Consider the following 16,954-nt stretch of genomic DNA (forward strand, 5'->3'; position numbering starts at 1 on the left):
CTCAATACTCAATAATCCTATAATGATGATGAAAAGTGTTTATTTACATTAATTTCTTCTTCACGAGGATATTTCGTTTTTAGTGGAAATTCTAAGAAAACTGTTGAACTTTGACCTTCACTGTGAGAACGTTTGAAAAACACGAGGCTGATGTTTTCAAAGACGAAACTCAAGACTGAAGTGTTTTCGAAGCGGTTCGTGGAACAAAAGACGAGTCGTGACTCGAGAAGTAAACAAGTTTATTGAGGAAGATTTCATCATTCTGTCATCACAAGATCTTTGGAAGAAACTCAACATATTATGAAACATTTGTTCTTTTCTTTATTTTCTACAAAAACACAGTGAAAAACGATCTTTTCTAGATTCACTGGAAGCTTCGATTCAAACCTTTTCTTGTCGTTGAATCTTTTTCACGACATAAATCAGTTGGTTTCGTTAGATTCAAGTCGTTTGAATCACGAATTTCGGTGCCGTTGGGATTTTGACTGAATTTTTAATTTTAAATGTTGAACTTTTAATTGTTTTTATTGATTTTTAAAATTCAATAATTTCTATATTAAAAAGTAGAATAATATAAAAAATACATTTTAATTCATTTATTACAAATTATTAAAATCTTTTTTACACATAGAGTTTGATTTTCTAATTTCAATAATTCAAAGATGATTCTTTTAAATTCAATTTATTTTAAATTGTAACTTCTTAAATTCAACATAAAAATAACCGTTTCAACAGAGTCATGTGATCGTCTGTGCGTCGCCTGATTGGCCGAAAGTTTGCTCTGTTGGTTCGGTCTGGAGACTCTATTGTAGCAACACTTTACTGAACTAAAGACCCTGAACCGTCGTCTCCTCACATGTCGTCGGCGTGCGGTCGCAGCCGAGCAGAACCGCTCGGGTCCAGAGTGACGGCGGCGACGTGACCCGTGATCGGGTCGACCTGGAACCGACCCGTGACTTTGTCGTGGCTGCAGTTTCCAGAATCTTCCGTCAGCGTCAGCGTCTCCAGGCGCGAGCTCAGGTCGCTCAGGTCGCTCAGGTCGCTCAGGTCCACCGGAGCCGGGTCGGCCCGGGTCGAGGGCGGCGGCTCGAGGAGGTGCCGCGAGGCCTGCAGGGACCGGGACTGGACTGGAGGAGAAACACCATCTTCAGAACCGGTCCATGAACGCATCGTCTCACGACTCAAGACGTCGACTCGTGTTGATTATGTTCAAAACATTTACTTCCATAACAACCAGTGTTTGTTTGAACATCACCTTTGAACTTTGTGTGTCGAGGTGTTGTGTTGTTGTGTTGTTGTGTTGTTGTTTTAACACAGAAAATATGTTTTTAATCAAAGTGGAATTAAACACACATATACAAACACACACAAACACACACAAACACACACACAAATATAAACATATTTAAAAATGCACAAATCAAAGGACGTACAAAAATACACAAATATACTCCTCAAAGTTTCTCGAGCAAAATTGTACTCATGCACAGAAATAGACACACTTTACATACACAGAAACACACAGGCAAAAATATTCACATGCACACACACACACTGATATACACAATACCTAAACAAATATACATACCTGCAATACACACACAAATATACAAACACACAAATATACACGCACAAATGCAAATACACACACACATATACAGTACATACACACACACACACAAGTGTACACAAGAAAAAAATATAAACACACACACACACACACACACACACACACACACACACACACACACACACACACACACACACACCCCCACACACACACACACACACACACACACACACACTATGAGTGGTCAGTGGCTGAATGTGTGAGAATGAGTTTCATCTTCGAACTCAACACTGAGAGAAAGTGTTTGAAACTCGACTAGTTTGGTCTGAGTCGAGAAGCTTCACACGTTTGTTCACCAGAGTCGTCCTGCTCTACAGGGTCATCGGTGGTTTACGGGGACACACCTGGATCAGTGACACTCGACTAGTTTGGTCTGAGTCGAGAAGCTTCACACGTTTGTTGACCAGAGTCGTCCTGCACTACAGGGTCATCGGTGGTTTACGGGGACACACCTGGATCAGTGACACTCGACTAGTTTGGTCTGAGTCGAGAAGCTTCACACGTTTGTTGACCAGAGTCGTCCTGCACTACAGGGTCATCGGTGGTTTACGGGGACACACCCGGGTCAGCGTCGACTTCTACTCACGTTTGACGGCGGCGAAGTCTCCGTGGTTGACGGCCGAGTGCGGGAAGGTGAGGTTCGGCAGCAGGATGAGGGAGAACGACAGCATCAGCACCTGAGGACGACAGGAAGTTGATTTTCTTCAGGAAGAAACACGACAATGTTGAGAAGACACAATCTTGGTCTTCATTATTCTCGTAACAGGTTTTTCTGTTTCCTCTTTGTGTCGAGAGTTGTTTTTAAACTTTTTCAATTCAGCTGAGAATATTGTGTCCTTTGTGCTACACACACACACACACACACACCCCTACACACCTACACACACCCACACGAACCTACACACACACATATGTATATACAAACTGCTTTAAAGCTGGACAATGGACAAACACAAAAACATTTGTACCTCCTTATATACACTCATATACAGACACTCGTATACACACACTTGTATACACACACTCACATACACACACCCATACACACACTCGTATACACACACTCATATACACACACTCACCATGATGCACGTTGTGGTCTGAGCAGGTTTGTTTGTCGTGTTCACGATCAAAGCTTGAAGTCGACGCAGTTGATCCATCAGTGACCTGAGGACGACACAACATCTTCAGCAGTTGGTTCGTTTATACACAATCGTATACACACATTTCTATATACACACACTAGTATACACACTAGTATACACACACACTTGTATACACACACTAGTATACACACACTTGTATACACACACTAGTATATACACTAGTATACACACACACTTGTATACACACACTAGTCTATACACACTAGTATATACACACTTATATATAAACACTTGTATATACACACTTATAAACACACACTTGTATACACACACTGTTATACACACTTGTATTTACATACTAGTTTATACACACTTGTATATACACACTAGTATATACACATTAGTATATACACATTAGTATATACACAATAGTATACACACTAGTATATACAAACTTGTATACAAACTTGTATTTACACACTAGTATATACACAATAGTATATACACACTAGTATATAAACACTAGTATATACACACAAGTATATACTCACTAGTATATACACATTAGTATATACACAATGTATATACTCACTAGTATATACACATTAGTATATACAAAATTGTATATACACACATGTATACACACAGCGACCTGCGGACGCCACAAGAACATCTGGATCTTCACTGACGCCCTGAGAACCTTCAACACTCCACGAGTCGATTCTCAACAGTTGTTCTCGTGACTCACGACTGTTGAATCATCGACAACAACAACGAGACGACAATAACGAGTCGACAACAACGAGTCGACAACAACGAGACGACAACAACGAGACGACAACAACAAGACGACAACAACGAGACGACAACATCGAGACGACAACAAGGGGCGACAACAACGAGACGACAACAACGAGACGACAATAACGAGTCGACAACAACGAGTCGACAACAACGAGACGACAACAACGAGATGACAACAACGAGACGACAACAACGAGACGACAATAACGAGACGACAATAACGAGTCGACAAAAACGAGACGACAATAAAGAGTCGACAACAACGAGACGACAACAACGAGTCGACAACAAAGAGACGACAATAACGAGTCGACAACAACGAGTCGACAACAACGAGACGACAACAACAAGACGACAATAACGAGACGACAATAACGAGTCGACAAAAACGAGTCGACAACAAGATGACAACAACTAGTCGACAACAACGAGACGACAACAACTAGTCGACAACAACGAGACGACAACAACGAGACGACAATAACGAGACGACAATAATGAGTCGACAAAAACGAGACGACAATAAAGAGTCGACAACAACGAGACGACAACAATGAGTCGACAACAACGAGACGACAACAACGAGACAACAATAAAGAGTCGACAACAACGAGACGACAACAACGAGACGACAATAACGAGACGACAATAACGAGACGACAATAACGAGTCGACAAAAACGAGACGACAATAAAGAGTCGACAACAACGAGACGACAACAACGAGACGACAACAACGAGACGACAACAACGAGACGACAACAACGAGACGACAATAAAGAGTCGACAACAACGAGACGACAACAACGAGACGACAACAACGAGACGACAATAACGAGACGACAATAAAGAGTCGACAACAACGAGACGACAAAAACGAGTCGACAACAACGAGACGACAATGAAGAGTCGACAACAACGAGACGACAAAAACGAGACGACAATAAAGAGTCAACAACAACGAGTCGACAACAATGAGACGACAACAACGAGACGACAATAACGAGACGACTATAACGAGTCGACAACAACGAGATGACAACAACGAGACGACAACAACGAGACGACAACAACGAGACGACAACAACGAGACGACAACAACGAGACGACAATAACGAGTCGACAACAAGGGGCGACAACAACGAGACGACAACAACGAGACGACAACAACGAGACGACAACAACGAGACGACAATAAAGAGTCGACAACAACGAGACGACAAAAACGAGACGACAATAGTCGACAACGAGTCGACAACAATGAGACGACAACAACGAGTTGACAATAATGAGACGACAACAACGAGACGACAACAACGAGACAACAATAACGAGTCGACAACAACGAGAAGACAACAACGAGACGACAACAACGAGACGACAACAACGAGACGACAACAACGAGACGACAAAAACGAGACGACAATAAAGAGTCGACAACAACGAGACGACAACAACGAGTCGACAACAACAAGTCGACAACAACGAGACGACAACAAGGAGACGACAATAAAGAGTCGACAACAACGAGACGACAAAAACGAGACGACAATAAAGAGTCGACAACAACGAGTCGACAACAACGAGTCGACAACAACGAGACGACAACAACGAGACGACAACAACGAGACGACAATAACCAGACGACAATAACGAGTCGACAACAACGAGATGACAACAACGAGACGACAACAACGAGACGACAACAACAAGACGACAACAACGAGACGACAATAACGAGTCGACAACAAGGGGCGACAACAACGAGACGACAATAACGAGTCGACAACAACGAGTCGACAACAACGAGACGACAACAACTTGACGACAATAACGAGTTGACAACAACGAGACGACAATAATGACTCGACAACAAGGGGCGACAACAACGAGACGACAATAACGAGTCGACAACAACGAGACGACAATAACGAGTCGACAACAACGAGACGACAATAACGAGTCGACAACAACGAGTCGACAACAACGAGACGACAACAACGAGATGACAACAACTAGTCGACAACAACGAGTCGACAAATGTTTGTCGTCGTAATGATCGTGATTTTCTGCTCCAGACAGGAAGTGACACAAACGTCGACCTTGAGGACACAAGATGGATCTGAGTGGGACGTAAACACATGATGCGGCAGCGACGAGTTTCAATGACGGTCATCAGGCGTGTTCGAGCCGCGTCACTGTCACGTAGGATCCATTAACGGTGACCTTTCACCTCCGGATCTGAACGTGTCTGAGCCTCGGGTCGTGACCCCATGACCCGTCGAGAGGATAAACACTTGTTACTTAGAAACAGAGGGAAGTGAAAAGTTTGAAATTCTCACATGTTGCATTTTTCCAGCTGAGACACTTTCCTCTGCAGGTCCTGGTTGTGAGCGCTACACACTTCCATCCTGCAGGTGACGACACAACAACAAAAACATCAACACAAACATCAATGTGTGTGGATTGAATCTCACAGTGAAGAATCATCAGCTGTAGACGATAAACATGGTTAAGAATCAAATCATGTTTTGTCAAACAGTAGCTTTGTGTTGTTACTCTGTGAGGCTTTGTGTTGTTACTCTGTGAGGCTTTGTGTTGTTACTCTGTGAGGCTTTGTGTTGTTACTCTGTGAGGCTTTGTGTTGTTACTCTGCAAGGCTTTGTGTTGTTACTCTGCGAGGCTTTGTGTTATTACTCTGCAAGGCTTTGTGTTGTTACTCTGTGAGGCTTTGTGTTGTTACTCTGCGAGGCTTTGTGTTGTTACTCTGTGAGGCTTTGTGTTGTTACTCTGTGAGGCTTTGTGTTGTTACTCTGTGAGGCTTTGTGTTCTTACTCTGTGAGGCTTTGTGTTGTTACTCTGTGAGGCTTTGTGTTGTTACTCTGCGAGGCTTTGTGTTGTTACTCTGCGAGGCTTTGTGTTGTTACTCTGTGAGGCTTTGTGTTGTTACTCTGTGAGGCTTTGTGTTGTTACTCTGTGAGGCTTTGTGTTGTTACTCTGTGAGGCTTTGTGTTGTTACTCTGTGAGGCTTTGTGTTATTACTCTGCGAGGGTTTGTGTTGTTACTCTGCGAGGCTTTGTGTTGTTACTCTGTGAGGCTTTGTGTTGTTACTCTGTGAGGCTTTGTGTTGTTACTCTGTGAGGCTTTGTGTTGTTACTCTGTGAGGCTTTGTGTTGTTACTCTGCGAGGGTTTGTGTTATTACTCTGCAAGGCTTTGTGTTGTTACCCTGTGAGGCTTTGTGTTGTTACTCTGTGAGGCTTTTAGTTGTTACTCTGTGAGGCTTTGTGTTGTTACTCTATGAGGCTTTTAGTTGTTACTCTCTGAGGCTTTGTGTTGTTACTCTGCGAGGCTTTGTGTTATTACTCTGTGAGGCTTTGTGTTTTTACTCTGCAAGGTATTGTGTTATTACTCTGGGAGGCTTTGTGTTGTTACTCTGTGAGGCTTTGTGTTGTTACTCTGTGAGGCTTTGTGTTATTACTCTGTGAGGCTTTGTGTTATTACTCTGTGAGGCTTTGTGTTGTTACTCTGTGAGGCTTTGTGTTGTTACTCTGCGAGGCTTTGTGTTGTTACTCTGCGAGGGTTTGTGTTATTACTCTGCAAGGCTTTGTGTTGTTACTCTGTGAGGCTTTGTGTTGTTACTCTGTGAGGCTTTGTGTTGTTACTCTGTGAGGCTTTGTGTTGTTACTCTATGAGGCTTTTAGTTGTTACTCTCTGAGGCTTTGTGTTGTTACTCTGCGAGGCTTTGTGTTATTACTCTGTGAGGCTTTGTGTTTTTACTCTGCAAGGTATTGTGTTATTACTCTGCGAGGCTTTGTGTTGTTACTATTCAAGGCTTTGATTTTTTACTATCTGAGGGTTTGTGTTGTTACTCTGCGAGGGTTTGTGTTATTACTCTGCAAGGCTTTGTGTTGTTACTCTGTGAGGCTTTGTGTTGTTACTCTGTGAGGCTTTGTGTTGTTACTCTGTGAGGCTTTGTGTTGTTACTCTGTGAGGCTTTGTGTTGTTACTCTGTGAGGCTTTGTGTTGTTACTCTATGAGGCTTTGTGTTGTTACTCTGTGAGGCTTTGTGTTGTTACTCTGTGAGGCTTTGTGTTGTTACTCTGTGAGGCTTTGTGTTGTTACTCTGTGAGGCTTTGTGTTGTTACTCTGTGAGGCTTTGTGTTATTACTCTTTGAGGCTTTGTGTTGTTACTCTGCGAGGCTTTGTGTTGTTACTCTGTGAGGCTTTGTGTTGTTACTCTGTGAGGCTTTGTGTTGTTACTCTGTGAGGCTTTGTGTTGTTACTCTGTGAGGCTTTGTGTTGTTACTCTGTGAGGCTTTGTGTTATTACTCTGCGAGGGTTTGTGTTGTTACTCTGCGAGGCTTTGTGTTGTTACTCTGTGAGGCTTTGTGTTGTTACTCTGTGAGGCTTTGTGTTGTTACTCTGTGAGGCTTTGTGTTGTTACTCTGTGAGGCTTTGTGTTGTTACTCTGTGAGGCTTTGTGTTGTTACTCTGCGAGGGTTTGTGTTATTACTCTGCAAGGCTTTGTGTTGTTACCCTGTGAGGCTTTGTGTTGTTACTCTGTGAGGCTTTGTGTTGTTACTCTGTGAGGCTTTGTGTTGTTACTCTATGAGGCTTTTAGTTGTTACTCTCTGAGGCTTTGTGTTGTTACTCTGCGAGGCTTTGTGTTATTACTCTGTGAGGCTTTGTGTTTTTACTCTGCAAGGTATTGTGTTATTACTCTGGGAGGCTTTGTGTTGTTACTCTGTGAGGCTTTGTGTTGTTACTCTGTGAGGCTTTGTGTTATTACTCTGTGAGGCTTTGTGTTATTACTCTGTGAGGCTTTGTGTTGTTACTCTGTGAGGCTTTGTGTTGTTACTCTGCGAGGCTTTGTGTTGTTACTCTGCGAGGGTTTGTGTTATTACTCTGCAAGGCTTTGTGTTGTTACTCTGTGAGGCTTTGTGTTGTTACTCTGTGAGGCTTTGTGTTGTTACTCTGTGAGGCTTTGTGTTGTTACTCTATGAGGCTTTTAGTTGTTACTCTCTGAGGCTTTGTGTTGTTACTCTGCGAGGCTTTGTGTTATTACTCTGTGAGGCTTTGTGTTTTTACTCTGCAAGGTATTGTGTTATTACTCTGCGAGGCTTTGTGTTGTTACTATTCAAGGCTTTGATTTTTTACTATCTGAGGGTTTGTGTTGTTACTCTGCGAGGGTTTGTGTTATTACTCTGCAAGGCTTTGTGTTGTTACTCTGTGAGGCTTTGTGTTGTTACTCTGTGAGGCTTTGTGTTGTTACTCTGTGAGGCTTTGTGTTGTTACTCTGTGAGGCTTTGTGTTGTTACTCTGTGAGGCTTTGTGTTGTTACTCTATGAGGCTTTTAGTTGTTACTCTCTGAGGCTTTGTGTTCTTACTCTGCGAGGCTTTGTGTTATTACTCTGTGAGGCTTTGTGTTTTTACTCTGCAAGGTATTGTGTTATTACTCTGCGAGGCTTTGTGTTGTTACTATTCAAGGCTTTGATTTGTTACTATCTGAGGGTTTGTGTTATTACTCTGCGAGGCTTTGTGTTGTTACTATTCAAGGCTTTGATTTGTTACTATCTGAGGGTTTGTGTTATTACTCTGCGAGGCTTTGTGTTGTTACTATTCGAGGCTTTGATTTGTTACTATCTGAGGGTTTGTGTTGTGAATATTCAACTCTGTGTTACCTTCCTTCCAACCCATCGATATATTCCTTCTTCTTCTTCCGACTCTCCTGGGCCGACTGCTTGTTTCGGATCTTGCGACGGATTTTCTTCAGAACCCGTTCTTCGTTCTTTAAAATGAGAGAAGAGACACATTTTAACATTTTTTTAAGGACGCATTTTTCTGGCTCAACAAGATAATCTGACTTTGAATAATCAAAGTTGTCTTGTGTCACATTTATTATTATTATATTATTGTAAAATGATCAGTAACGGATCGAGCGTTACCTACAGCGTTGACTGTCTTGTATTAAATGTTCTTCAAGACGCAGTAACTTCTCATCATGACCATGTTTTACACTTTATTACTTTATAAAGTTGCTCTGAAATCTGGGCGAACGAGAGGTTACGAGAGTCCATTATGATGTAATAACGGCTTCACTCCTCCTCCAGCTGTAATCACGCTTTGTTTATACAACGAGTCCCTTGAAGGTGGAGACCATTGATGACGGGCGGTGACAAAACTCCACGCTTGACCAATCACAGCAGAGTGGGTGTGGTTATGGTCAACAAGATTTCATCTCCAGAAAAACAAAGTGTATTCAGTGGGCGGAGCTTAAGATCATTTTCTAATGTAAATATTTCAATGACAGGGTAGACGACATATTCATGTTTAAAACGGTCTTCAAGAGTGTGAGATGTAGTAGTAGTAGTACTACAGAAGTACGGTGGACGGTACCTTGGTCAGCGGCAGCTGGTCGGGCAGAGTCACTCCTTCTTTGGCCAAAAGCTTCTTTTCGTCGTCATTGAGGACGAGCTCCTGAATGCAGGGTTTGGACGTCAGCGGCGCCTGCAGACAATAATACAACATCTCAGCTCATGGTTAATTCCGTCTCGCACACGCACACGCACACGCACACGCACACGCACACACACACACACCCACACACGCACAGCTCAACACACACTGTTGAGCCCAAAAGTTTTGATCAATGCTGTGAAAACCCAATCACTGATTCATCTTTTCTTCAGCCTCGTCTTTGTTCGTCTCCGAGAGCCGACGCACAAAGAGAAGTAATGATCGAGCGCCGCTGCTGCTCCTATAGAAACGTTATCTCTGCTGTTGCATCAACAGTCTCTGGATCAGCCTCCTCGTTTCTGACCGACACACCCGGGCGTGGAACACATCCTGCATCTCCTGCTCGGCAAAAGTGTCTCGAGGTGTGACTCTGATGTCGGAGTGAGGGAAGAACCCGTGATGTCAGCAGACGTCTGCGGATCCTCAACCCCCTCGACGGACGTACGCACCGACTCTGTCGCGCCGGACAGCAGCAGATCCTTGACGGTCAGCGGGAAACTGGACGACACCAGTGTGTCGTGGAGAGGAAAGTGAGACTCGTGTGTCCGTCCTGAGGCCAGCGTGGAGTCGCAGCCGTCTGCACACATGGAGCGGGTCAGTTCGGATAGAACATGAACAAATATAGATATAACAACACTGGTTTATTATCAGTGAATAAAAGGTGTTTAATTTAGGAAAAAAGAGAAAGATTTCTCTGAAAAAACATCAGCGTGTGACCCTAGAAACAAAACGTCTGTGTCTTCAGTCCATAATCCTAGTGAAAGGATGATGTTATTCTATGTTAATCTTTGTGTTCTTTCCTTTGACCCATGTTCTTTATATTTGTACTTTGCACTTCCTTCATTCATTTTCTAACGCTTTATCCCTTATGGGGGTCGCAGGGAGACTGGAGTCTATCCTAGCTTCATAGGGCGAGAGGCAGGGGACACCCTGGACAGGACGCCAGTCTGTCTCAGGACACAGAAAGACAGACAACCATTCACACACTCATAACTACAGACATTTTCCCTCAAGTTCTCAACAAACCTCTGTATGTTTCTGGACTGTGGGAGGAAACCGGAGTGTCCGGAGTAAACCCACACAACACATACAAACTCACACAGGAAGGTCACAAGTTGGCTCGGCCCTAACCACTGCGCCACTGTATGCCTCATATCCCTTGCACTTTGTTCTTTTATTTACACTTTGTTCTTGTTTTTATGAAACTTTCGTCTGCTGTGAACTGAAACCCAATTTCCCCGAAGGAGATCTCCAGGGTTATTATTTAGATGAATAATCAAAAAGGGGTTTTTTTATTGAGTAAAGGAAGATTTTCTCTGAGATAAAATCAGTGACTCTTGACTCGTGAAAATGAGTAAAACACAAACGCTAGAAACATAACAATTTCCCAAAGGAGACCTCCAGAGTTCTACCTATCTATTTATTTATCATCAATAAAGCTTAAACACAAACGCACAAATTGACACAAAGTCTCTCAAAGCCAGGAGACACACATGTACAGAACACCATCGTCTGCATACAATCAAACACATTCAGATTCAAATACACAAACAAGTTTTTGTCACCAGTCCAGAGCTGGACATAACTGTAGTTTTTTATGTAACTGTTTATGTGTACTCTTCTCTATGTGTACGAGCGTGAATATAACCCTGACATTGAAACTGCTCCGAGGTACAGGAAAGTTCGTCCTGTGATTTAAGGAGCATTTGAACAGATTATTCAACTTATTTAACCATTTTTTAGAAAGACACGAACGATCTACTCTTCACTGGGAATCAGAAATTTGACTTAAAAGACTGAAACCAGAAGAAAAGATTTTCGACATGTCCTTCTTCAATTGTTGTTATGCATTATGGTGAGTAAAGTTTGTGTTTTGAAAATATGCACTAAAATGATTGTTCTGAACCAAACATGAGGAAACACATCAGAAACACTGAATAAAGTAGAACCACATGAACCGTTAGATTTATGTTTGTTACTCTGTGTTTTATCTTGATCATATATATATATATACAGTATATATATATAGCGCTGCTTGATTATATAAAATATCGTGTTATTTAAAATTAAAATTAAATGACTATTCCTTTAGTTCATACTGAAATTTTGACTGTTCCTTTAGCTCGTACTGAACTAATGTTTGTTCCTTTAGCTCGTATTGAACTTATGACTGTTCTTTTAGCTTGTACCGAACTAATGACTGTTCTTTTAGCTCGTACCGAACTAATGACTGTTCCTTTAGCTCGTACCGAACTAATGACTGTTCTTTTAGCTCGTACCGAACTAATGACTGTTCTTTTAGCTCGTACCGAACTAATGACTGTTCCTTTAGCTCGTACTGAACTAATGACTGTTCCTTTAGCTCGTACTGAACTAATGACTGTTCCTTTAGATCGTACTGAACTTATGACTGTTCTTTTAGCTCGTACTGAACTAATGACTGTTCCTTTAGCTCGTACTGAACTAATGACTGTTCCTTTAGCTCGTACTGAACTAATGACTGTTCCTTTAGATCGTATTGAACTTATGACTGTTCCTTTAGCTCGTACTGAACTAATGACTGTTCCTTTAGCTCGTACTGAACTAATGACTGTTCCTTTAGCTCGTACTGAACTAATGACTGTTCTTTTAGCTCGTACTGAACTAATGACTGTTCCTTTAGCTCGTACTGAACTTATGACTGTTCTTTTAGCTCGTACTGAACTTTTGACTGTTCCTTTAGATCGTACTGAACTTATGACTGTTCCTTTAGCTCGTACTGAACTTATGACTGTTCCTTTAGCTCCTACTGAACTTATGACTGTTCCTTTAGATCGTACTGAACTTATGACTGTTCTTTTAGCTCGTACTGAACTTATGACTGTTCTTTTAGCTCGTACTGAACTTTTGACTGTTCCTTTAGATCGTACTGAACTTATGACTGTTCCTTTAGCTCGTACTGAACTTATGACTGTTCCTTTAGCTCCTACTGAACTTATGACTGTTCCTTTAGCTCGTACTGAACTTATGACTGTTCTTTTAGCTCGTACTGAACTAATGACTGTTCCTTTAGCTCGTACTGAACTTATGACTGTTCCTTTAGATCGTACTGAACTTATGACTGTTCCTTTAGCTCGTACTGAACTTATGACTGTTCCTTTAGCTCGTACTGAACTTATGACTGTTCCTTTAGCTCGTACTGAACTTATGACTGTTCCTTTAGCTCGTACTGAACTCATGACTGTTCCTTTAGCTCGTACTGAACTTATGACTGTTCCTTTAGCTCGTACTGAACTTATGACTGTTCCTTTAGCTCGTACTGAACTAATGACTGTTCTTTTAGCTCGTACTGAACTAATGACTGTTCCTTTATCTCGTACTTAACTTATGACTGTTCCTTTAGCTCGTACTGAACTCATGACTGTTCCTTTAGCTCGTACTGAACTTATGACTGTTCCTTTAGCTCGTACTGAACTAATGACTGTTCCTTTAGCTCGTACTGAACTAATGACTGTTCCTTTAGCTCGTACTGAACTAATGACTGTTCTTTTAGCTCGTACTGAACTAATGACTGTTCCTTTAGCTCGTACTGAACTTATGACTGTTCTTTTAGCTCGTACTGAACTTTTGACTGTTCCTTTAGATCGTACTGAACTTATGACTGTTCCTTTAGCTCGTACTGAACTTATGACTGTTCCTTTAGCTCCTACTGAACTTATGACTGTTCCTTTAGATCGTACTGAACTTATGACTGTTCTTTTAGCTCGTACTGAACTTATGACTGTTCTTTTAGCTCGTACTGAACTTTTGACTGTTCCTTTAGATCGTACTGAACTTATGACTGTTCCTTTAGCTCGTACTGAACTTATGACTGTTCCTTTAGCTCCTACTGAACTTATGACTGTTCCTTTAGCTCGTACTGAACTTATGACTGTTCCTTTAGATCGTACTGAACTTATGACTGTTCTTTTAGCTCGTACTGAACTAATGACTGTTCCTTTAGCTCGTACTGAACTTATGACTGTTCCTTTAGATCGTACTGAACTTATGACTGTTCCTTTAGCTCGTACTGAACTTATGACTGTTCCTTTAGCTCGTACTGAACTTATGACTGTTCCTTTAGCTCGTACTGAACTTATGACTGTTCCTTTAGCTCGTACTGAACTCATGACTGTTCCTTTAGCTCGTACTGAACTTATGACTGTTCCTTTAGCTCGTACTGAACTTATGACTGTTCCTTTAGCTCGTACTGAACTAATGACTGTTCTTTTAGCTCGTACTGAACTAATGACTGTTCCTTTATCTCGTACTTAACTTATGACTGTTCCTTTAGCTCGTACTGAACTCATGACTGTTCCTTTAGCTCGTACTGAACTTATGACTGTTCCTTTAGCTCGTACTGAACTTATGACTGTTCCTTTAGCTCGTACTGAACTAATGACTGTTCCTTTAGCTCGTACTGAACTAATGACTGTTCCTTTAGCTCGTACTGAACTCATGACTGTTCCTTTAGCTTGTACTGAACTAATGACTGTTCTTTTAGCTCGTACTGAACTTATGACTGTTCTTTTAGCTCGTACTGAACTTTTGACTGTTCCTTTAGATCGTACTGAACTTATGACTGTTCCTTTAGCTCGTACTGAACTTATGACTGTTCCTTTAGCTCCTACTGAACTTATGACTGTTCTTTTAGCTCGTACTGAACTTTTGACTGTTCCTTTAGCTCGTACTGAACTTATGACTGTTCCTTTAGCTCGTACTGAACTAATGACTGTTCCTTTAGCTCGTACTGAACTTATGACTGTTCTTTTAGCTCGTACTGAACTTTTGACTTTTCCTTTAGATCGTACTGAACTTATGACTGTTCTTTTAGCTCGTACTGAACTAATGACTGTTCCTTTAGCTCGTACTGAACTTTTGACTTTTCCTTTAGATCGTACTGAACTAATGACTGTTCCTTTAGCTCGTACTGAACTAATGACTGTTCCTTTAGCTCGCACTGAACTTATGACTGTTCCTTTAGATCGTACTGAACTTATGACTGTTCCTTTAGCTCGTACTGAACTTATGACTGTTCCTTTAGCTCGTACTGAACTTATGACTGTTCCTTTAGCTCGTACTGAACTTATGACTGTTCCTTTAGCTCGTACTGAACTAATGACTGTTCCTTTATCTCGTACTGAACTAATGACTGTTCCTTTAGCTCGTACTGAACTAATGACTGTTCCTTTAGCTCGTACTGAACTAATGACTGTTCTTTTAGCTCGTACTGAACTTATGACTGTTCTTTTAGCTCGTACTGAACTTTTGACTGTTCCTTTAGATCGTACTGAACTTATGACTGTTCCTTTAGCTCGTACTGAACTTATGACTGTTCCTTTAGCTCCTACTGAACTTATGACTGTTCTTTTAGCTCGTACTGAACTTTTGACTGTTCCTTTAGCTCGTACTGAACTTATGACTGTTCCTTTAGCTCGTACTGAACTAATGACTGTTCCTTTAGCTCGTACTGAACTTATGACTGTTCTTTTAGCTCGTACTGAACTTTTGACTTTTCCTTTAGATCGTACTGAACTTATGACTGTTCTTTTAGCTCGTACTGAACTAATGACTGTTCCTTTAGCTCGTACTGAACTTTTGACTTTTCCTTTAGATCGTACTGAACTAATGACTGTTCCTTTAGCTCGTACTGAACTAATGACTGTTCCTTTAGCTCGTACTGAACTTATGACTGTTCCTTTAGATCGTACTGAACTTATGACTGTTCCTTTAGCTCGTACTGAACTTATGACTGTTCTTTTAGCTCGTACTGAACTTATGACTGTTCCTTTAGCTCGTACTGAACTAATGACTGTTCCTTTAGCTCGTACTGAACTAATGACTGTTCCTTTAGCTCCCACTGAACTAATGACTGTTCCTTTAGCTCGTACTGAACTAATGACTGTTCCTTTAGATCGTACTGAACTAATGACTGTTCCTTTAGATCGTACTGAACTAATGACTGTTCCTTTAGCTCGTACTGAACTAATGACTGTTCCTTTAGCTCGTACTGAACTAATGACTGTTCCTTTAGCTCGTACTGAACTAATGACTGTTCCTTTATCTCGTACTTAACTTATGACTGTTCCTTTAGCTCGTACTGAACTAATGACTGTTCCTTTATCTCGTAATTAACTTATGACTGTTCCTTTATCTCGTACTGAACTTATGACTGTTTCTAAAGTTACTCACTGAATCCAGAGAGGAAGTTTCCGTCCAAAGCTGTTTTGCTCGGAGCTCCGTGACTGTTGCAGTGCGCTGCCTCCGGTGGGCTGTCGGACCTCTGCGGGCTGTCCATCTGGTCCGAGACATGGTCCTCGCTGATGCCGCTGTCACTGGGCGACGGGGACCAGAGAGGAGAACCCGAGGCCGACCCGGTCAGCAGAGCGTCAAGGAACTGATCGTCGCACTGTTGAGGCGGCATCTGTGGACGGACCTCCATCAGTCTCACACCAGAGGTTCGACAACAGCAGGAGTTTCAAATGTTTACGCACGTTTGGGTTCTGGACCGGCCAGCTGGGCTGGTTCGCACAGTGATGGGAGGTCATATGGTCCTGATCTAAGAGCCAGTCCAGCAGCTCCGTGCAATCAGAGGCCTGGAATGAAAGCGTCACACATGACGACACAGAGTTGCTCATGAAGGAAGTCTGTGGGAATGTGAAGATCCTCGAGAAGATATACTTTCATTTCTGAGGTAGATTTATTGTACATAACAAACAATATTTAACTATAATCAAACAATTTTCAACTATAATCAAACAATTTTCAACTATAATCAAACAATTTTCAACTATAATCAAACAATTTTCAACTATAATCAAACAATTTTCAACTATAATCAAACAATTTAAACTATAATCAAACAATTTTCAACTATAAT

At 41.6% G+C, this 16,954-nt stretch overlaps 1 protein-coding gene across 1 annotated transcript in view; it reads right to left on the reverse strand.

Annotated features, from left to right (window-relative positions):
• Window positions 1–222: 222 nt before the first annotated feature.
• Window positions 223–16,954, reverse strand: part of creb3l3a (cAMP responsive element binding protein 3-like 3a) — an 18,606-nt gene continuing 1,874 nt past the window's right edge. Inside the window, exons 2-10 of the mRNA XM_087782119.1 lie at window positions 16,569–16,670; window positions 16,267–16,498; window positions 10,506–10,633; window positions 9,937–10,047; window positions 9,222–9,328; window positions 5,882–5,950; window positions 2,713–2,797; window positions 2,217–2,307; window positions 223–1,127 (exon numbers count right to left, since the gene is read on the reverse strand). Of these exons, the coding sequence (XP_087638245.1) occupies window positions 853–1,127; window positions 2,217–2,307; window positions 2,713–2,797; window positions 5,882–5,950; window positions 9,222–9,328; window positions 9,937–10,047; window positions 10,506–10,633; window positions 16,267–16,498; window positions 16,569–16,670 (1,200 nt within the window). The 3' untranslated portion in view covers window positions 223–852. The remainder of the gene's footprint in view (window positions 1,128–2,216; window positions 2,308–2,712; window positions 2,798–5,881; window positions 5,951–9,221; window positions 9,329–9,936; window positions 10,048–10,505; window positions 10,634–16,266; window positions 16,499–16,568; window positions 16,671–16,954) is intronic.

The sequence above is a fragment of the Callionymus lyra genome, chromosome 2 (genome assembly GCF_982586985.1).
Source record: "Callionymus lyra chromosome 2, fCalLyr1.hap1.1, whole genome shotgun sequence".
In the NCBI taxonomy this organism is placed as follows: Eukaryota; Metazoa; Chordata; class Actinopteri; order Syngnathiformes; family Callionymidae; genus Callionymus; species Callionymus lyra.